The sequence below is a fragment of the Corvus kubaryi genome, unplaced genomic scaffold (assembly GCF_017639235.1).
Source record: "Corvus kubaryi isolate FWS band 111438036 unplaced genomic scaffold, C.kubaryi_AGA036_p1.0 37199, whole genome shotgun sequence".
NCBI classification, from domain to species: domain Eukaryota; kingdom Metazoa; phylum Chordata; class Aves; order Passeriformes; family Corvidae; genus Corvus; species Corvus kubaryi.
This window is the reverse complement of record NW_024581056.1, coordinates 2,122,761-2,145,969: the sequence shown is the minus strand read 5'-3', so window position 1 is coordinate 2,145,969 and position 23,209 is coordinate 2,122,761. Positions and strand designations below refer to the sequence as shown.

At 41.5% G+C, this 23,209-nt stretch overlaps 1 protein-coding gene across 1 annotated transcript; it reads right to left on the bottom strand.

The window, feature by feature from the left end:
* Window positions 1-1,408: 1,408 nt before the first annotated feature.
* LOC121661803 lies at window positions 1,409-22,720 on the bottom strand. The gene is made up of 3 exons (XM_042022342.1): window positions 22,191-22,720; window positions 14,388-14,808; window positions 1,409-1,525 (listed from the first exon to the last, which is right to left on the bottom strand). The coding sequence occupies exons 1-3, from the start codon at window positions 22,379-22,381 to the stop codon at window positions 1,409-1,411; spliced, it is 729 nt and encodes a 242-aa protein (XP_041878276.1). The 5' UTR covers window positions 22,382-22,720.
* Between the last annotated feature and the right edge of the window lie 489 nt (window positions 22,721-23,209).

Genomic DNA, 23,209 nt, shown 5'->3' with positions numbered 1-23,209 from the left:
TTCCCTCTCTGGTTGGAGTCTGCCTTTTGTTTTCCTGCTCTGAGCATTTTGAAGTTGTATGTAGAGATGTGCCTGGTGATTTTAGCACCATCTGACACCTGTTCTTTCTTTGTTCCTTATTTGTGACATTTCTTCTTGTGCTGTCATTCACATGTTCGTAGTTATACATAATTCACATAATTCTTAAAGGTTTTAGTCACAAGTCTCTGCAAACAAGTGCATTTTACTTCTTAGAAAATCTAGATGTGAACAATATCGACAGTTTATCTCAGTGCAGCTTTTGTTGTGCTAGCTTATCTGGATTTTTTAATCGTGTGAAATGATTTCCGATGCAGATTAATGAAAGTTTTGAGATAGGTACAGCATGGGATGTGTATGAGAGCAAATATCAGTGAATTTCAATTTTTTATTTATGATGGCTGAGGACAAAAAAAGGATGCCTTTCAAAGCCTTTCTTGTTTGCTTTGTTTCATGCAGCAGCTTCAAATATGGCCTAAAAGATGCTGATGATATTAACTTTATCTAGATTGAAGGCTATGTAACAAATTGATGAACAAGAATTCAGAGGTTGACTAGAGACTAATAGTTTATTTTGCATGAAAGTTTTAGTCATAAATGGTTCACTTTATTGCTCTGGAGAGTAACTCACAAAAGTAAGATATTTTGTAAGCCAAGCTACATGGACGATCACTTACCTTTATACAAACAAATTTCATTGTTAAAAAATTCATGTTCATTGACAGAATTCAGAAGCATTTCCCATGCTCCTCATGTAGGGCTACAGGGTGGGGGAAGAGTGTCTGGAAAACTGCCCAGAGGCAAAGGACCTGGAGTGCTGCTTACTGCTGAACAGGAGCCTGTGTGTGCCCAGGTGGCCAAGAAGGCACCTGGCCTGTATCAGCAATAGTGTGGCCAGCAGGACCAGGGCAGTGATTGTCCCCCTGTGCTGGGCACTGGTGAGGCCACACCTTGAGTCCTGTGTTCTGAGCCCCTCACTGCAAGAAAGACATTGAGGTGCTGGAGCATGTCCAGAGAAGGGAATGGAGATGGGGAAGGGCCTAGAGGTTAACTCCTATGAGGAGCAGCTGAGGGGTCTGGGGGTGTTTAACCTGGAGCAAAGGAGGCTCAGGGGGAACCTTCTCACTCTCCACAACTCCCTGAAAGGAGAGTGTATCCAGATGGGGTTGGGCTCTTCTCCCAAGCAACTAGTGGTAGGATTAAAGAACACTAGCTGTGCCAGGGGAGGTTCAGGTTGGACTTCAGCAAGAATTTCTTCACAGAAAGAGTAGTTAAACTTTTGAATGGATTTAATCATTGCCTAAGGCGGTGTCATGGTCCAGTTGACAAGGTGGTGATCAATCCAAGGTTGGACTCAGCAATCTTGGAGGTCTTTCTCAGTCTAAATGATTCAGTATGGTTCTATGCGATTCTGTGTTTTGGTGCTGACAATGGAATAATTTGTCAGAGAGCTAGAGCTGAATCCCATTGGTGGCTGCAGCCCATTGGAGATGTTCCTTACTATGTTCTGGGTAGAAGAGGTCAAGGAGTATGAGGTATGAGTCTATTGTGGTTGTTATGGTAATGTGTGGATAACATTTATCAGCTTTTGAAGTCCATCTAGTAGCATTTAGCATGTACTTCAATTCAAGTAGTACAATCCCTTCACAATCCTAGCAGAGTTATGGCCATCTGTCCACTAAGGAATTAAAACCAAGGGCCCAGTTTCAGTTGCCCAGAGGAGTTGTGGGTCTGCTTGGACCTTTCCATGCTTTCTAAAATATCGGGTCTTCAAAGATGCCCAGTGAGTGCACACAAGTTTGTCAAGCTCTTATGACTTTCAAATGATAAACAGACAGCAAAGGAATGGTAAGATGTGGAAAGGTAGAAGCTTCTCAAACAGAAACATTTTACAAGAGTAAGTGACCTACAACATAAGCAGTAATTTAACTTGCACTGAGCAATGCTTTCCATTTTGCATCAGGAGATGCAAATCGTGTATCTGGCTGTCTAATCATCATTGCAGCTATCAGATCTGGCTTATCCATCTTTGCTAGGGCATTGCCATCTGTATAAATGGGGAATCAAAACTATTTGGCTTTTTCTGGAAGCATACAAAAATCACACCAAAACCAGGGCTGGGTGGTTGAGTTTCAGGATCTGTGCAAACACCTGTTTATGTAGATGCATTTGAGAGCCTGACATGGCTAAACATAAAAGCCATTTTTATTTGCTTTTTAAACCCCTGTCTACCCGGGACAACTATTCCATGATGGTTTTTTAAACTACCTCTGATCTTTGTGGAAGAACTCTGTGTAATGTCCTTTTTATCAGTGGGTCTGTTTGTATAGTCAGAATAGCATTCCAAATTGCAAACAGCATGAGAAAAGTGAGAGTTTCATTCCAAGGGCTTGTGTCCTTTTTTTTTGAGTGGTAGGCAAGGCCAGTTGCTACCACTTGTTTCCCGAAGATAAAGAGGATCCTTTCTAAACTACAAAGCCAATGACAAAAGTAATGACTGCTTGAGAAACCTTTCTGCACTCTTCATGCAGAAGAATTGATTCCTCTGCTTGCAATATTCAGTGTGAATATTAAATTCAACAGAGGAAAGAACAGAGTCCTGTCCATGGAATGGAACAACCCCTGGCAGTGGTACAGGCTGGGGACTGACATGGCGGGAAGGAACATCTCTGTGGATGATGGCAAGCTGAGCAGAAGCCTGCAGTGTGGCTTGGCAGCAATAAAGGCCAAGAGCATCCTGAGCTCTATATACAGCAGCACAGCCAGTAGACTGAGGGAAGTAATTATCCCTCTTTACTCTGTGCTCATCAGACAGCATGGAGACCACATTGCCCTGCTTTGGGCCATCCAGCACAAGAAATGCATATACAGATCATCCAGCTTAGCAGAAGGTAGCCAAGCTGGTCATGCTGGAGTATTTTCCATGGGAGAAGAGGCTTAGGGATCTGAGCTTGTTTGGCCTGGAGAAAGACTCAATAGCCTGCTTCCTGTACCTACAAGGATGTTATTAAGAGGACAGAACTGGCTTTTCACATCCGTATGTGGTGGGAAAATGTCTCACAGTGGGCTTAAACTGAAACAAAAGGGTTTCAGTCTGAGTACAAGAAAACATCCTATACATGAGGACAGACAAGCAGTGGAGTAGGTTGTCCAGAGAGGTTTTGCAGTTTCTATCCTTGGAAGATTTTGGGACTAGACTTCATAAACCCTTGGAAACCTTGCCTGAGCTCAGAGCTGACCTTGATTTGATCCAGAGATGGGACTATAGACCTCCTGGAATCCTTTTCAATCAGAATTATCTTAGAATCCTTTCAAAATATCCAGTGAATTGATACCCTTGCTTATCCTGTTCTGGCGAGTTGTGTGCATTTCTATTGGGGAAATATTTCCATTTCTGTCATTTTAACTTACTTATTGAACTAATGGATTGTTCCAATATGGATAAATTTTTATTACTGTGCCAACTTTACTCCTTCACTGAAGTAGCAAAAGTGAAGGGAAATTAGACTAGTTACACCACTGCCTCAGCACATTTTACCACTGTGAAATAGGAGCAGATCTGTAGATGATGCAGGTGGTGGTAAGTATCAGACATAATTCTATACTGATTTCAGGGATTTTAATTTACATTTGGTTTAGTATGACACTGTGGACTGAATGTCTTTCATTTGACATAAATGAGCTTCTGGTAACAGTTTCACCTGAAAGTTACACAGTTTGTGTGCTCAAAGACAACATCACAATGTGAACAGAAATGTTAGAAGCTGGGATGATCAGGTGGTTCCTTCCAAAAGTACATTCCTGACCCAAACTAATATATTAATATGGATGTACTCATAGTTATTCTTACGTTTTGAACACCCACTTCAGCAAATAATAAAATAGATTGATGGTAATACTTCATAAATACCATGTCAGAAACTGGCATTTCAAATAAAAAACAATCAAGAAATATTGTATGGTACTGAGAATGTTCATGCTCAAAGGCTTAGATGTCCTAGTGGATCACATTATTGCTGTAATCCTAAGAGGTACAGCAATCATTTCTTAAAGGAACATGATCCAGCAGTTACTACAAAACACGGTCATATTTCTTGCGTCCTTATTCTAGATTCTCAGCATAACTCACAAAATCAGAACTCTTAGGATGTACTCTGGATTTGGCCAGCATAAGCTTTGATGTAAACTGTGTATTGCAGCAAGCCTGCTCAGAAGATAAAATCTAGGATGGATGACATTTCTTTGCTGTAGGAAAGACAGCCTTAATGGATTACCTTTGCTCCTCAAAGTTAAATTCCTTTGGATGATAAGCAATTGCATTGGTAACTAGCAGTTCTCTGAGCCGTTGTAGTGCATATCCATTATTCCTACGGGTGAGTTACACTTTTAACTGTGTGCATGTAGCTGAGAAGGTCAAATGCTGTTGGAACTGCTTTGCCCAGCTGGATTGATAGGAACCCCTCTCTCATATATCAAGGGTCAGGACATGAGGTACAAATCTTCTACTGGGATGTGATGAGGAATTACAAACATTTCTCATACAACAAAACAAAACAAAACAAAACATCAAAATGAAAGAGATAATATATTCAAGGCAGTGAATGTCATACAATACCACTCTAGGTTTGTAAATTCTTATCAGATTAAAATATTTAAAAAGAAATAGTCTTTCCAGAATGAAACCTTCTTTTATTCAGTAGATGTAACTGTTGTTAAAGAAACCCAAATGTAAAGCCTTTCCTAATCACTGTAGAGCAATTACACCTTAGTTTTGAGTGGAAATTTCTCTGTTGCCATTTAGTTTTAGTCAGAGCGCAGTCATATAAAAATGTTAATTATAATGTAGATTTCTACTCAACTTTCTATCTTGCTTAGAAGGAGAAATGCATCAATAAAAATAGTGGCACAGATAAATGAACAGGTTGATGGAAAAAACCATTATCATTTATTTGAATGATGAGTATTCCTGTTCTGAAAGCATCTTTGCTGAAGGCAAAGCTTTTAATATATTTAAATTTACCTTCCAAGCACAGGAGAAAACTATTCTCTGGAGAAAATGAAGCTGTCTGAAATATATTTAGGCATGATGAAATAAACATAATGGACCTATTGCAGCATGTTAGAGATCCTGATGGTGTGCATCTATTCTGAGGTACTTTACTTCAGGCTGGTGAAAGTATTGATGACATGATGTGAAGCGACACAGGATTCTGATTTCAGTGGATTTACATTATCTAAAGATCAGGCCCAGATAGCAGGACACCATGAATGTCTTTAAGAAACATGATGCTGGAAGTGGATAAGAGGTCAACAGCATAGAAAACTGCATTTCATTCTATAATGATCACAGTGCCCATACAGTGAGCCTGTGGCTTTGCCTGGCTGCAGCATCAGCTAAAGGGCTTCCTTCCTCTGTTTCTTGCTTGTGCCCCGTTTGTCTCCTCTGCTGTGCTGACATAACTGTGGTATGAAGCAAGTTTTGGGCCAAATACTTTTGAAAATGAAGAAGGAAATAGTGGGATTTCTTTCCCCCTTTGATAGATCAGTGTTTGATCTGACATTTGCGACAGAGCTGCCCAGTGACTCTGCTGCTGTCCACCAGTGGGAGAGAGTGCTGTGCCCCAGCTGTGGTGGGAGGAAGGGATGGGACCCAGTAACTCCACTGAACCCTTGCTAGTGTTGAAACTTGCCTTCAGACATGCTTGTGATTTCTTCTCCTTCTCACCAATATTTTAATGAATAATTGCTTCTATTAGTGGCATACGCTTGTGAACACGTGTAAACAGAATATGGTGTTTTACCAAGGTGTTTAAATGATACCAGATCCTGAAACCCTTACCCAGAGAAAATTATTTCTGAGGAAATTCTGCTTGAATCAGAATGATTCTGCCATTTTTGACATGTATTCCACTGACGTGTCAAACGTAAAATAATTATTCAGAAAGTCAATAGCACACTGTGGTTTGTGTGGGTTTTTTTAACTGATTTGTCTCTTCCTGAAGTCATGTGACTATTCTTTTCCATTCAGCTCTCCAAAATATTTTTGTTTCTGTTGTCTGATGAATACCATTTATTCAAGAGGTGCCGGTAGTACAGGTGTGTGACTGAGAGAAGAAACATGAGTTTGTACTGTTAGCTATCTTTATCATGACTTCTATCACAAGGATGAATCTCATGTTTTCCTTGTTTCTTGTGGCTCACTGTCGTGGAGTTTCTAAATAATTCCAATTTATGTGCTGAAACTGCCTTTCCATTAAAATATTGGGGCAAACAATGTAATTGATTTTAAGCTTGATACATTTTGGAACAGAACTACATGACCTGGTTGCCTTCCAGAGCATGAGATTGGGTCTGATTGCCAGAGAAATCGCTTGTTCTGTGAACTCAAAAGGGAACCTTGCAGAACTTTCATGTACCTGGTAGCAGAGAGACAGTGCTATGGGCTCTGCAGGCAATAGTCAACTCTTCCTATGCACAGAGCGATGGCCAATAGAGGCATTGATGTTAATTTCATTAATATAATTTTTAGTATAATTTCTGTTTCTGGAAGTCCCAGCTTCTGGCATCTGAAAACCAAATGTCACTTTTCTGAACTGTGGGAGGTGTATATAAATATAAATTCATATACTATAAAGTGCTGGATAAATCTTTGCAGTGGCTGTTGTATCAATCCTTTAGCATATTGGAATTTAATTGTGTTCCCAGATTGATATGATAAAGATGAATGACACTCTTACTCAAAATCAAGGAAACCCTTTGATGTCACGATGATTTTTTGCCTTTTTATATACATTTATGTATTCTCAGTATTCTTTGCATACATAATTGTAATTCTTTAAGCCTGATATCTTAACACAGTCCTGGTATTCTGCTAAACCAGAAGACCAGACATCCTAAGGGCCTCACAGTTGGAGGCGGAAAGCCTTATGCTATCTTGAGAAACAAAGGTTCTCCCTAGAACACATTCTGTAAACTAAGATTAAGCCCATCTGGGGAGGAATAATTTAAAATAGGGAGATGTCATGCCATTCATTTAAGCCTCTCATTGGAGAATCTGTCAGATATGCTAATTTGCAAGGTTCAAAAGGTGTTCAGGTAGTGGGAGCTGCCAGGGATGATGTGGCCATTAGAACTGGTGCACAAATATCCAGGTCATTCAGATTGGCATTTCCCCATCATATAAAATGGAAAGAGTAGTTATCAGATTATATGTACATGAATATTTTTGTTTAAAATTTCAGGAACATTTGGAAATGATTCCTCTTTAATAATTACATTAGATTACAGACTCTTGCTTTAATGAGTTCAGATTGTGTTGAATGCCGGGTATCTAATAGTGAGGTGTTTTCTTAGGCCTAGTCAACAACAGTGTCAGTGACAAATTCTGTCTGTGTATGAATGGTATGACAGGATTTAGACAATTTCTTAAGAATAATTGTTTCAAATGTTTGGAGGAGAATGAATACAGATTGACTTCCTCTTTTATACTTGAGCTTCTCACATCAGTAGAAGGTCAAGATATTAATTTGTGATGCATGCAGTTAATTTAATACTGATTGCTCAAAAATACTGTAAGGATACACATGGCTTTTCCCCAGGGGTTCTGTTCTTTGCTTTGAAAATGAATGTTTGTTCTAATTTCATAATACACTGTTCAATGGAAAGAACTACGTCTGTGCAGTACAAGGCAGAGGGGAAAGTTGACTTTTCATTGTTTTGAGGATGGCTAGAAAGTGTGGAACTTTGTCTAACACGGTAGTTTCATACACAAACCACTCTATCTAAAATAAATAACCCACTGAATTAATTTGCCTTTACTAGGATTTATATTTTATCTATTTGTGATGTTTGATTCTCCCCTAGCATGTTCTTGGGGGAAAAAAGATAGGTTTTTACATGTAATATTTTCTTTTTCTCTTTTTGTCCTCAAAGTCTTTGGAAAAATTTAGTGCCACTTCATTTGTTCCTGTGAAAATTTGTATTTTAAATGCACGATAGGTTGATTTCATCTCTTCTTTACCTCTTTCGAACAGCAGAATAATTTTGAGGCTGAAGTTGAAATATATTCTGAGTCTGATTCTTTACATTCAAAGATTTGAAAATGATATCTTTTTCAAATAAATGGTTCACATGTGCCTTAGCATGGAGGCATCTCAAATCAGTTTTAACTCTTCAAAATATATCTACCATGCAGCTGGCAACCCACCACGAGAGTGAAACCCCAAACTTCTAATACAGGAGGATCATACAGGATAATTTGTGTAACATTTCACAGTAAAATATATCTAAAGAATTAAATTTTACTATAAGTTTTCTTACTCATTTTAATACTTTGCAAAATGGATTGTTGAATCATATAATGCACCAGACATTTTACATCATTAATAATTTGTAATGCCTTAATTGGGAGAAAGAACACAAGTCTGATGTGATTCTGAAGTGTGGTTACATAAAAATCATTGCTATTTCAATCATTTGTCCAGGACGATAAAGAGAGGAATGGTGGAGAGATTATCCTTGAAGGTCGTTTAACTAAGCAATTTTGAATGGAGCTTGATTTATAGGGTGGCTCTGCTGGCTGATGGGGGTTTTTTTTTAGCATTAATATTTTTGATTAAAATTTTCATGGGATTGTACTGTACTTTTAAGCTAGAATAGAGCCAGCTGATTACATGATCCACTCACTGTAGACCTAGTTGTGTGTTTTTTAAAAATAATAAGCATTTTTACTACTATGGTTGGAATTTCTGAATTCTGAAATCTTGTTAATTATGCTGAAAACCACAAACAGCTTCTGTTTTCATGCAAATCACTCAGCTCTGTGATGATCCTGATCTGGAGGTGGAGCAGATATCACCATGTTCTTAAGACTTCCTCAAACGGATTTAATTAAAAGAAACCATCACATCCTCTGCTTGGCAGGTGTATGGGCAGATGCAGGGTGAAGGGGGGAGGTGGATGAGAGGCTTTGTAGTGCAGGAAACAAGAAATGTGTGCTGGCTGCCCAGAAACCCCCTGTGTGCTGGGCTGCATCCAAAGCCCCGTGGGCAGCAGGGCAGGGAGGGGATTCTGCCCCTCTGTCCCACTCTGCTGAGACCCCACCTGCAGTGCTGCATCCAGCTCTGGGGTCCCAGCACAGGAAGGACATGGACCTGCTGGAGCCAGTCCAGAGGAGGCACCAGGATGATCGGAGGATGGAGCACCTCTGCTATGAGGAAAGGCTGAGAGGACTAGGATTGTTGAACCTGGAAAAGAGAATGCTTTGGGGTGACCTAATTGCAGCCTTCCAGTACCTGAAGGGAGCCTACAAGAAACATGGAGAGAGATTATTCACAAGGGTCTGGAGTGACAGGACAAGGGAGAATGGCTTCAAACTGAAAGAGGACAGGTTTAGATTGGATATGAGGAAGAAATTCTTCCCTGTGAGGGTGGTGAGGTGCTGGACCAAGTTGCCCCAGAGAAGCTGTGAATATCCCATCACTGGAAATGTCCAAGACCAGGCTGGATGGGGCTCTAAGCAACCTGGTCTAGTGAAAGGTGTCCCTGCACATGACAAGGGGTTGAAACTGGATTGTTTCTAAGGTCTCTTCCAATTCAAACCCTTCTATGATTCTCTGATAAGTTCAGCTACATGGGTGGACTTAAAAGCAGGTGCTCCAGAGAAGCATACAAAGTTCTCTCTTCATATTTTTAGGTCTGTGGCATTATGAGTAGCTTATGACCTCCTTCATTTGCATTAGTGTGATTATGAAATGGGGACCTCAAAAACGTGAACCACGCTGTCAGGTCAGTCAATAGCTTTCTGCAGGGGAAATAATTGCCACAGTCTCACCCAGACTCTTCTTTCTTCCCCCAGTAAAACAATCCTGGCTGCTCTTTGGTGGATATGAAGGCACTAGCAAGGTCAAGGTAGTAATGTGATACCAGATTGTGATACGAGGCTTTCTAAACAATATTACTCTCTTGTTGCTGCCTGTTCTGAGCTTCCCCTCCTCCTCCCAAAGACACTTGCTCCTGCCATGTGCTCCGAGCTCGTTTGTTCTAAGCGCGGGCAAAACCAAATGTAACTCAAACTCTTTAGCAGTGTCTGATTGGCCGGTCACCCCGGGTCCGCCCCCAGTCCTCCCCTTTCCCCTTCTAATAAAAGAGACGATCGAGGGAGGCCCCGTCCTCTCTTGGCTCAGCTACCTTCCTGTGAACATCTCTTGTTGTCTGTCTCATTTAAAAGCTTCTAACTGCAGGAAATTGAGTGAACAGGGATCTCTATTTCTCCCTCTTTGCTTCTGCTGATGGTATTTGCTTTGCAGCTGATACAGGTACCGATTTTAGAGCTACTAAAGTGCTAGATCGCCCATGCTACCTCTCTAGGCTGCTCGAGGCTTTCTAAGGCATTACCGGTATAAAGGCTTTCTAAGGCTAGCCAGTATAAAGCTGAAAAGATACCTTCCACACTCTCTAATTATATTTTTCCTGGCTGAGATGTTCTGCCTTTATTTCTTCACACCTTTAACTGGTTTCATAGGTGTTTAGAGACAAGTTTAGGAGAAAAACACTCTGGAATGAGTGTTTCCTCTAAAAAGAAAGTTCAAACAATCCCTTTCTGTCAATAAGAAATGAATACTAGTAGATGAAAGTGAAAAAAACCCAAACAACTGTTTATTGACCAACAGCGTGCCCACATGGCATGGGAAAAGGTAAATAAATATTGAACTGTCAGACCTTATCCCTCCATGCACAAACACACATGGGAACAAAAATCCAAAATGCAAGGGAAAATAAAAAGACGGCAATGGTTTGCCATGTGGTGGGGAGAAAATGGGTTTTCAAGGAAAAACAAACAAACCAAAAACCACCTTACAGTAGATTCAAGCAGCAGTTCAGGCACACAGATGTGAACCTGGTGAATCTCTAGCATTGGTCCCCTCTTCACAGCAGATGAAGCAGTTGGGCTTTCTTTCGCTGGCTCAACTTTTTTCCGAGACATGCGGCCTAAAGGGAGCAGCCCCTTGCCTTTCCCACTGGTTTCTGATCTCAGACTAAAACCAAACCGTGCACTTCACTTCAAAAAGCTGCTGAAGGACTGCTGCTGCAGCCTCTCCAAGTCCACAGAAAGAAAAAACCCTTCTGCCTGGGCTAACAAAAAAACCCAAGGTAGCCAAGCAAAAAAAACCCAAAAAACCACCAAACCCCAGACCACACAGCATGCCGGACACCTGGGGAGTGAGGCTTTGAAAAAGCCTGCCAAAGAGCCCCAAGGCTCCCCCCTCCCCTAGACCCACCTTAAAGATACAGCAACCATTTTTGGGCATAAAGAACATTATCAGGAAATAGACTAACCATAAAATCACCCCAAGACAAGGCTCTAACCCCTACTGTCTATTTTATCACCCCCCTCACATGGAAGAGGATGTCTTATGGAATAAGTAGTGTTCTACACCTGTAATTCTTTCACCATTTTGCTGCATTTTTGCAAGTCTGAAACTGTGTGTATCATGACAGCAGGTATCTAGACAGGATTACACAGCTGATGTTTTTGGAAAGCCAGTTATTATGATTTCTGGATTTATACTCTGTCTCATCAAGTGTAAATTCATAGTGTGGTACATTCAATGAAATGCCCATTTTTAAAGCTTATTAAAGAAATTTAAATCAGCGTACAGCAGTAAAAAATGTAACAGTGGTCATATTATATCAGCAGTTGCACAGAAGGAAGAACAGCCTGCTCTGTTAAATCCTGAAGTGCATCCAGAACGATGCTAAAATTACACAACAGATATTTCTGCAAATATTGAATCAGTTAAAGTGCAAACAGCTCCTAGTATTTACTTTCTTTGGGAGAGTATATAATGATTTCTGTACAATGGAAATTTATGATGTTTAATGTTCTTAATTTGCATTTTTAGTAATATAATGGGATATATAAAGACAGATGTCATTCATGATTTCTTTTATGAGAGCTAATAATTTGGTTGAGCTTGTTGTATATTGCCTACTTAATGTGAAACTGGAATGGGCTGTATTATGTACCATAGGCACAATAAAACAACTCATGAAAGAATAGTTGAATTGAGGATATGACATGCCTTGTGAAATAAAAGTGGTTTGTGCTGACTGTAACTTATATCTACTTCGCCAAATGCAGTTGCAGAATTCAGATATTTAAAAGGAGTTCTGCTGCTTTGTTATAGCTCTCTCCGTGAATATATTTGCACAACATGCATGCTTTTACATAAATCTTATCTATCTATCTATCTATATATATATGAAAAATCTGTAAATCAAGTCAAGTTTAGAGCAAAGTCATGGATACTATCTTAGTCTGTTGAAATAAATGTCCACATAAAAAATATAGGTCTTTTATATTTTCTGATAATGGAGGAATGAAAGGGAGGGAAAATGTAATATCCACAGTTACAACTTTCCCCTATGAGTTTCCTATTTCTGGATTAAGATTGATCATGAATAATATCTGACAGAAAAGCAACTGAATATTACTAGAAAAGGGAATAGTGAGCTGCAATCAAGAAAATGTTGTTTTATTGAAGTAGCAGGTGTTTTAACAAACGTGCATGTTGATTGTGCTGGTTTTGGTTGTGGCAGAGTTGATTTTCTTCACAGAGGTTGGTGTGGAGCTGTATTTTGGATTTGTGCTGAACACAGGGTTGATAATACAGAGGTGTTTTTGTTATTGCTGAGCAGGGATTGCACGTATCCAACAGCTTTTCTGCTTTTTGTACTGCCATGCTGGCAAGGAGGTTGGGGATGCATAGGAGCTTGATCTTAGTATATATCCTAAAATAATATGGGAAAATCTTCATCAACATTAGCCCTAGCAGATTTTTAATAATTTAATGAAAGAAAAAAATACTTTTGTTACTATTGGTTATTAAAAGAACGACAGAAATTTGGGTTCAGAAAACATATTTAGGAAAACCCTGAAACCTCATTTGTAGCTTGACCAAGGTTGTCTGCACAGAAATTTAAATATTTTTGCCAGAAATTTTAATTCTTTAATACAGCATGCACAGATAGTTTGTAAATCTGTCTGTAAATCAAACTACTGACAAAGACTTTTTTGTAGCGTTTAAAATGTGCGTGGGAAAAAACTAGTAGTTTTTGGTTACCACGATATATAAGAAAGGGAAGGAATTACTTTGGTTTATTTTATTATGTTTACTTTTTTTTTTAGGAAAAAGTAATGCAAATTTAAAGAAGCATTCAAAATTCCTTAGGAACACAAGTGGGAAATTCATCTTTCACCTCATCTCAGATGAGTTTTGTTATTGGGAATTAAAGAATTGTTTAAAGGATCTGTACCCCTATACTTTAACCCCAAGCTGTCTGTCTTGGTTTTTAGAGACAAAATTTTAGGAGGAAGCACTCCAGGATGAGCGCCTTCTCCAACGGGAAAAGGGCCTCCCCTTTTCCTCCACCAATGGGACAAATTGGTAACAACAAGTGAAAGTGGGAAAAACCCAAGCTGCTTAATAATACCAAACAAAACAGGGTAGAACAGGAAAAAACCCCCTCAAAATACAACAAATGCCCGGAGAGGGAACAGACACACGGGCTCAGACCAGCCAGGGCCATCCCGCGGGCCTGCTGGGGCCACCCTGCAGGCTCCCCGCACCAGAGAGGAGGGAAGGGAGGCAGTGAGGCAAGGGGGAGGGAAGGGGAAAAAAGAACAAAAAGCCCCAACGCAACCTTTTTCCAGCTATCTGGAACAAAAAAATCCCCAAAGAGTAGCACAGTGCTCCCCGCACACTCCCTCCCGAGCCCCGCCGAGCCCCGGGAGCCCCCCAGCTGTTGGGCCAAGACATTCAGTGTTCAAGCAATCCGCACCTGGGTCTGTGGCTCTGGTCCCACCCCCCGGGTCCACCTTAAAGACACCTTGTCCTTAGGCATTAAAGCAGATGGTTAAGGAATAAAAAAAACCCCGAAAAACCAACCTTATAACATCACCCCAGGACATTCCACCCCTTATTCCATACTGTCTGCTCAATGCCCACATTAATACATTTCAGCTTTAAACACACATATATATATATAGCTAGGAATTGGATCTCTTGGGCAAATCCCTTGACTTTGTTCTTTTTGATGGCAAAACCAGCTTCCAGGAGAATCTGGATGATCTTCTCACCTGTCTCAAACACCTCTGCTGCGGTGTTCCCCCACACAATGATGTCATCAATGTACTGCAGATGTTCTGGAGCCCCACCCTTTTCTAGTGCAGCCTGGATCAGTCCATGGCAGATGGTGAGACTGTGCTTCCACCCCTGGGGCAGTCGGTTCCAGGTGTATTGCACACCCCTCCAGGTGAACGCAAACTGAGGCCTGCACTCTGCTGCCAGAGTAATGGAGAAAAATGCATTAGCAATGTCAATAGTGGTGTACCACTTTGTTGCTTTGGACTCCAGCTCATACTGGAGCTCCAACATGTCCAGCACAGCAACGCTCAATGGTGGAGTTACTTCATTCAAGCCATGATAGTCCACAGTCAATCTCTGTTCCCCTTCTGACTTGCGCACAGGCCAAATGGGGCTGTTGAAGGGTGAGTGGGTCTTGCTGACCACCCCTTGGCTCTCTAGCTCAGAAATCATCTTGTGGATGGGGATCAGAGCATCTCGATTTGTTCGGTACTGCCAGCGATGCACTGTCGAGGTGGCAATTGGCACTCGCTGCTCTTCTACCTTCAGAAGCCCAACTACAGAAGGATTCTTGGTCAGCCCAGGCAAGGTGTTCAATTGCCTAATGCCCTCTGCCTCCACAGCAGCTATTCCAAAGGCCCACCTGTTGTAGTGTATGTGAACCCTGACAGTGTGCCCCAGCCAAAGCATCTTCAGTTATCAGAGCCCTCAGGAATGCGTCAAGGTTACCAAAAAGTAAGCAGCGCTAAATTGGGAATGAAGAAACTGAGAAGCAGAATACCAAGACAGCAAGAAATAGATAAAGAAGAACTGTGCTGCACTGGACTAGAACCAATCGTTTTCTGGAAAGTGCGTGCAGAACGTGTGGACAAAATAGAGGGACCAATCAAGTAATGAGTGATCACGTGTACAGCAGCTGCAAAATGCATAAGTAGAGTGTAAGTCTAGTAAGTCTTCTGCAAAATCATATTGATTCGTTGTTCAGAAGTCCTGAGCTCCCGCATGCTGGTGACCCCGACGCAATAAATGCTGTGATAATGAAGCAGATTGGACCCTTTGGATTCTGAAGAGGACTCTGTGGAGTGAAAGGTGGGAGGCCCTGGTCAGTCTGCCGCAGCTGGACCGCAGCGGGGGGAGTCGGAGGATGGGTCTGTTGGAGTTAGGGGAGCTGAAGAAAGCTCCTGGGAAAAGAACTCTGGAAGATGTATGCTGCAGCGGGTGCACCCGAAGAGGTGAGTGACCAGGGGGCTGGAGGATGGGAAAGGGACTGTCAAAAGAAGAACAGGCCACATTCAGGGTCCTCCAGCATATTCTCTTCGAGAGAGATATTAAGTATGACCTAGAGGTCTTGAAAAGACTGTTAAGATGGGGATGAGAGAGAGGATTTTTTGCCACACACAGGAAACAAGAGTTCTCAGCACTCTTGAGTGGGAAAGGCTGGGAATGGCTCTTTGGGATGCCGTAAGTGGTGGATTAAAAGAGACTAAGGGGCTTAGTATGCTATGGGAGTTAATAGTAACGGCGCTAAGGCAAATAGAGGCAGAAAAAACGGCAGCGGCAGGGGCAGCAGCCTGTCTAGAGCCAGGCAGTCCCGCGGCTGCCTTTCCAACGTACGCACAAGAATTCTTTGGGGGGAGTAGACCCAGTTATACCGTCCCTACCTTCTGCAACCCCGGAGATGGAGTTACAGGCTCTGCAGCCCGCGCCAGATCCAGAAAAAATGGAGGTGGATGAGGTACCCTTTCCACGACCACAAGAACTGCCTAGGAGGTGTCCCGTGGTGTCCCCCAAAGAGTTAACATTAGCATGGGGTGGGGGGCGGGGGGGCGGGGGTGTAACCCTGCTACCCCCATCGCTGATTAGCCAAAGCGGGGATTCAAATGCAAATGACGGGGTTGAGCTGCTTTGAAGAGCATAAGCAGCAGGAGAAAGAAAGAGAGAAACAAAAACCGCTGCTGATGGCAGAGGGGAGAAAGAATACTGAATCAACTGCTAAATCTGTGTGTCGGGTGCCGAGTTTTCGGACCGTGTTGGCAAGATTGCGAGGCCCGGCTCCCCGGGGCGGGGTGGCCCCGATGAGGGGTCTGTCCGCCGTGTAACTCCTGCCGAGGAAACAGTTTGGGGAACAGAGAAGGGGGGGAAACCGCGGGAGCGAGAAGGGGATGCCAGGAAATTCCAGCCGGGGTAAAAGCTAGACCAGACCCGGGGAATGCAAAGAATGACTGACCCCCCAGCTCAAAGTCCTGAGCAGAAAAAAGAAAGTCCTGACCGCGGTTCAGGAACATTTTTAGCTTTTGTTAAAAGTAACTTTTATTTTCATCAAGGTGTAAATTCTGACAGGATTGTTTATTGGAGAGATTCAAGGCTAAGTGGTGTGGATATACTGTTTTTTTGCATGCCAGCAGCATTACATAATTCCTTGCTTTGAGGCTGCTTAGCAAGGTTTGAACTTCTTCAACAGAAATGCTTATTGTATGATTGGTACAACTTGTCATGTAAAATGTATACTGCCTTTTTGATAATTTTGACTTGAAAGTCTGACTGGATTGACTTAATACCGAATTTTTGCTCTGTTAGAAACTTGTATACTGGGAAAAGCATTTTACTTTCTTGGTACCCTCAGAGCATTACTTATCGTTATGTAGCCTCTCAGAAAGTATGGTAGAATCTTCCTTGAAAATAGCAATTAGCTCTAAAACCTGATGTTAACACATTGCATGATTTACAAGGGTTGCTGGGTGAGGCCGGTGTTAGGTTTTAGCCATTCATCAATCAAGCATTCCTTTCCTCACGCCCTCATTACTGTTATCTCAAAAGTAATTTATGGCTGGACGGTCCTGTACCGGCTCTGATATTTAATTTTTTTGTGGATATTTCATTATGGACAAACATGTAACAGTTTTTCTAATAAGTACAGCTATATAGTGGCTCAAGTGTAGTTGTTCTTCCTTGCCACTTATAAGTTGAAATTAGATTTCATATCAAAACAGCTCAAGTGCTGTGATGGACTGGAAAAATGACTGAGAGTGACACTGCTTTACAAACAGCCTTCCTTTCTGAGTATGTGTTACCTGCTCAATAGCTGAAATTTTTGATACTCTCTATTTTATGGAAACAGGCAAACAGTGGAGTAAACAGTAGCATACTCCTTTGGAATCATCTGGAATCATGGCTTTGTAGCTGCTTATATACACGTGTCATTTTTATATGCTCACTGACCTAACAGAGTTTCATGTGCAAAACTCAGAGCAGCATTATACAACTATGTCCTCAGTATTCTACCTTTACCTTTAGTAGCCCAAGGTCAAATCTACCATACTGACAATCACAAAAGACCTATCTTGCCACCTCTGTCACTATGTATCACCAAGCTGAAGAGGGCAGTGGGGAGAGACAGGCAAGCCCTGGCACACGCCACACGCTCGGGCACCCGCCCCGTGCGGGGGGACCCAGGGGACCCATTCAGAGCTACGCAGCTCCATTCCTGCATACTTTTTCAAAGTGCCTTTTTTATGAATGAGAACTGAGTTGCAGGGCATTTGTTCCACCTGAAGAGGAAGAGAGTCCAGCTTCCTGCTTCCGCCCTGCTCCTCCTTTCCCTTCCCGTGTTCGTGGTGTGGGAAAGGTTGCCAGTAAGTTCTAACTCACAGCTTGTTAACACCTTGAGCACATTCACGATATTTTTCGGCACATCTGAGAAATTGCCAGAGATTTAATAACTGTGCTGTGCCTTATAAACTGCATCTTAAAAGACCCTAACAAATTTATGGTTATACCAGAAAAATACTGAAAGACATACAATGTTGGTTTTGGTTTTTTTTGAGTACAGCTGCAGATTGGAAGATCCTGCAAAATTGTGCTTATACTCAAAAAGGTCCTGTTATAAATAAAGTATGTAATTCGTGCTATTATGTATAAAACTAGAATGTAATCAGACCATGTAGAGACAGAGTTTCAAAATCCCTCCACCAGCCTGGCTGAGAGAAAAATTTCACAACACTAAAAGAACTTCTCTCACAATAAGTGAGGATTCCACCTAGGTGGTTGGATCTTATCACCGGGACATTTGCACCATGACGACTTGATCACCACACTCTGATATCTACATCTCATCTGATAAGAAATCGACATTCCGGGAACTAAAAATAACTGTTCCAGGAACCAGATATGGCCCATCCATCATCAGAGATGGCCCTTCCATCACCAGAAATGGCCAACTCATCACCCAGGATGGACAATTCATCAGACCCAGGAAAGGCTTTGTGCAGCCCAACTCTGGGACAAGAAAACTTCATGAATATGCTAAAATTACGAGAAGAATAGAATTAATTCAGACTCTGCCCAAAAACTGTATAAGAAGGAACCAGCCGAAGCAGCATTTGTGAACATGGGAGGTCTGGTGCGATAGAGATCAGATCTATGCCTGTTCACCCAGCTCCGACCCCGGGCTCGGAGATGCTTTTCTCGATCGTGGCTTTTGAGACCGATATTTCGGTCGCATAATAAATGTTATTTCTTTATAAATTTTGATTGGGCAGTTCTGTTTATCCCAGTCCTGACTGTGAACGGTGGTTTTCAGTAATGTTTCTTGTTACCATGAGCTATTCCCACAGCTGAATTATGTCAAATTGCAACGTATTTGCCATACCATTATGATCTCTATAGTAAATTCATGTTGCTGTTATTTCATTCACAAGTCAGTTGTCTGCTTGCTTATTGTTTTTTAACTGATATGTTATAAGATTTTTGGTAGCTTTCTTGCACTGATGAAATCAAGATGAGTTATATTCTGCTGTATTTGACACCTTTAAAGGAACGCTCTCCACTTTGACTTTAGTTTTGTTAAATTTAAGTGCTGCTAATATTAAGTTTTGCTAAGTGCAAGTTTGTATAGTTTAAATGATGCTAAGGCTAAGTTCTGCTAAGTTTACTTGTTAAATTTAAGTCATGTCAAGTTTAAGTTCTGTTAATTTGATATTCTGTTACATTTAAAGTGCTGTTAGTTTAAAGTGTTGAGTTTAAGCAAAACCAAGTCTAAGTATGTTCAGTTTAAGTTTTGTGATTTTAAAAGTCTTGTAAATTTAAGTTATATTAAGGTTAATTTCTGTTCAGTTTCAGTGATGTTAACTTTAAGTTCTGTTCAGTTTACTTTCTGTTACTTTTGAGTAACATTTATTTTGAGTGAAATTTAGCTTCTGTTGAAATATGCTCATTTAAATTGAATGATACAGTTCTTTTGCTACAGAGATAGGAAGGGACAGATTGAAACAATTATGATAAAGGATTGGTAAGCGACTGTTTATGAAAATAAGGTAATAAGTTGTAAAAATACGTGAGGATTTGGCTTGTTAGATCCTTAAATTCATTGTAAATTCTACAGGTATGAATGTTCTGCATTGCTCAATTAAGATGATTATTCATGACAATCTTTGCTGTTTTATCTTTCATAGGTTGCAGAGAAGGATAAGTAATAATTGCAAGTTATGGATATTGTTGATTGTAAGCTGTTCAGTGCTTTGCCTTATTATCTTACATGCGTAGAGAAGTATACTCTTGATTTCTTAGAATAAGTTAATGTAGATGTCTTATGCTCTTAATATAATAGCATGAATTCACCGACTTTCGTAACAGGCATTAGCCAGAAGATGTTATTTGATGTTACCATGTGCATTTCTTTAGTTGTTTGCAGTTTGTTTAGGGTACTATTGATTGCTTAGCTAAGGATAAATGACAAAGTCAACTGCTTTACAAACTTTCACATACTGTTGTGTAGCTATCTGTAAGACATATATCTTTTCAGGAGACTTTCCCAACTGCTATTAATACAGGCTTTTTTGTAGGATATATTAGGGGAACCCTTCCAGTTAAGGCCTTGGCTCTGGCCAAGCCCTGGCCCTACCTGGTTGGGAAGCATGCCAACAGACCCAGGTGTTTCTGCACAAAAAATGTAATTGAGTCACTTTGACTTGCTGATTGGGATGTTGTCATGGGTTAGCAACCAAACCCGCTACAGATGTATAGAAGCTGGACCCCTTTTGAGGTAAACTTGGAGGCCTTGTCTGGGAAGGTCCTCCAGGTCCTCAAACAGGGTTCACCAGCTACGGCAGACTCTGGGTGATGGTCCAGTGTGTAGGCAATTGAAAGTGTATTGTTCAAAGGCACTATCCTTTTGTTGTGTGATACTGATTACACGTCTGACTTTGCCTTTTTTGCTGGGTGTAGGTTTATTGTTTCATTACATGTATTTTCTTGCTTTTCTGTTGCCTTCACGTTTATAGTAAGGGACACAGTTGTTATCACAAAAAAAAAAAAAAAGGAGAAGATGGGCTGAGCCCGCAGGACAGAGTACTGAAAGCAGTTTATGTTATGAATCATTAGTAGGTACTTGCAGTGATCCACCAGTGTTAACACATTACTCAGGTTTGCAGTGTAGGTTACGTGTTCAGGGTCCAGTCGGGACGGCCGGACGTAGACGGAGACGGATGGAGACGAGAGATCTCTATAGGCAGGTCTTGGGACACAGTCGGTTTATTGTAAAGGGCGTGGGTATTGGGGCACTGCTCAGAGCTGGTAGACTCAGCTCTGAGCAGGCCCAAGAGAGCAAGCAGGAGAGAGTAAGTGGGTGAGAGAGAGAGAGAGGGTGTAAGAGCAAGAGTGGAAGTAAGGAAGGAAAGGAATGAAGTGTGGTAAGGAATCGAAGTGTCTGAAGTCCTGGTTACAATACAATAAATCATCTTCTGTACTGAATATTCTAATTGTCACTAACCAATCTAATACAAGATACAAATCCTATAGCATTTACATACAGCCTATAAGAGTTCTTATATTACCATAGAGTGTTACATCTTAACTTCTAAAAACTACTCTTTGGACCCCTTCTGCTGAGCTAGTAGGGTCTGCTCTGACCCTTGGACCGCTTGCAAGCAGAGGGTATTGTTCCATCAAGAGGGGATTACTTCAGTTGGCCATACCATTGTTTTCCAGTTGTTCAGTAACTAAGACTTGGTATTTCAAAAGTGGCTTTCATTTCGATGTTGCCTGTAGTTTTCATATTCCCAAAATCTTTTGTCAGGCAATCATATTTACAATGCTTTTCTGTTTCATCTTCCCCAACATTGCAGCAAGATTCTGAATTGATACAGCACCGACTAAAAGTTTGTTTTAAAAATTCTATGTCAGGGTCATGGGAAAGACCTGTGGAGTTATTAATGGGAGGAAGGGATTATGCTTGTGCGATTGCAGATAAAGGACCCTGATGGATACCAGCGAAATGGATTCGCCCTTGTCTTGAGAAGGACACTGTGATCCCTAATACTACTGATAAATAAACATTGTTTTTTTTTATTTTAGGTATCACTACTGCTCAAGCTCTGGCTGTGCTTAGTAAGTTGAGATATTAGACAGTCAAACAGTTAAATCAGATATTTACTGATGTAGATAGTATTAGACACAGTACGTTGCAGAATAGAACTGCTCTAGGTTTTTGTTATTGGCACATGGGCACGGATGTAAGAATTGTGAAGGGAGCTTTGTAATTACTGTTAGCCATTACTGTATTGCTTTGTGTTATTCCATATATAATGAAATTGGCAATCTGTTTGGTGGAAAACATAGTAAAAAGGGTTTGGCTGGTGCAAAAAGAAAAAGGGGGAATTTTTTGTAATGTATGTGAACCCTGACAGTGTGCCCCAGCCAAACCATCTTCAGTTATTCTTATCAGAGCCCTCAGGAATGCGTCAAGGTTACCAAAAAGTAAGCAGTGCTAAATCGGGAATGAAGAAACTGAGAAGCAGAATACCAAGACAATAGATAAAGAAGAACTGTGCTGCACTGGACTAGAACCAATCATGTTTTCTGGAAAGTGCGTGCAGAACGTGTGGACAAAATAGAGGGACCAATCAAGTAATGAGTGATCACGTGTACAGCAGCTGCAAAATGCATAAGTAGAGTGTAATGTAAACAATAAATGTCTTCTGCAAAATCATATTGATTCGTTGTTCAGAAGTCCTGAGCCCCTGCACCCACCTGAGTCCCTTTGGGTCTTTGAAATACCCACTCCGGAGGAAGTCTATGCCCAGAATACATGGGGGCCCTGGGTCAGTCACAATAGAACGTTTCTTCGACTGTTTTCCAGTTAGGCTCACGTCAGCTTCAAGCAGTGTCAACTGCTGCGATCCACCTGTTACTCCAGAAATAGAAACCTGTTCTGACCCCATATGTCTCAATGGAATCAAGGTGCACTGCACGCCCGTGTCAACCAAAGCTTCATATTTCTGTGGTTCTGATGTGCCAGGCCATCAAACCCACACTGTCCAAAAGACATGATTTTCCCTGGCCTCTACCTGGCTAGAGGCAGGGCCCCTCTAGTCCTGGTTATCATTTGAAACTTGAGCTACTTCCCTTCTGGTGGAGCTCCCTCTCTGAGCATTACCATCCTTCAATTCACTCACCCCTGCGGCCAGGACAGAAGTTGGTTTTCCATCCCACCTTCTCATGTCTTCCCCACTGTCACACAGGAAAAAGCATAGTTCAGCTCTTGGGGTGTACCTCTCTCCCTAGCTGTGGGACGTCTGCTTCTGGTAACAGGGCCTCCAGTCTGCACTGATGTGATTTGGAGAAGGCACTCTTTCAGCTCCTTCTTGAGTTTCTGATGAGTTTTGTCCATTCTGTCTCATCCCCCTCATTCCACGTCATCACTGCTAAAGCAGGGGCGTATTCTGGTGGCGCATGTCATGCAAGTTTCAGCCACATCACCGGTGTACGTTTTACCATGTCAGGGCTAATTGCTTGGTCATCTGAGAATATGATCTCTATCACTGCCAGTTCTCTCAGGCATTGAATCCCTTGCTCCATGGTCTTCCAGGGGTTTAACTGCAGCTGGAGGTCTTCTCAGCACAGGTATCTTTCCTTCACACTTCTTAAGAGCCGTGTCCAGAGACTGAAAGCTTCAGGCCCCCTTGGTCAATACTTAGATCACATGACAGGGATCCCAAATGCCTCGCTTCAGTGCCATCCAGAATTGTACCATTGCCTGCAGCATCCCA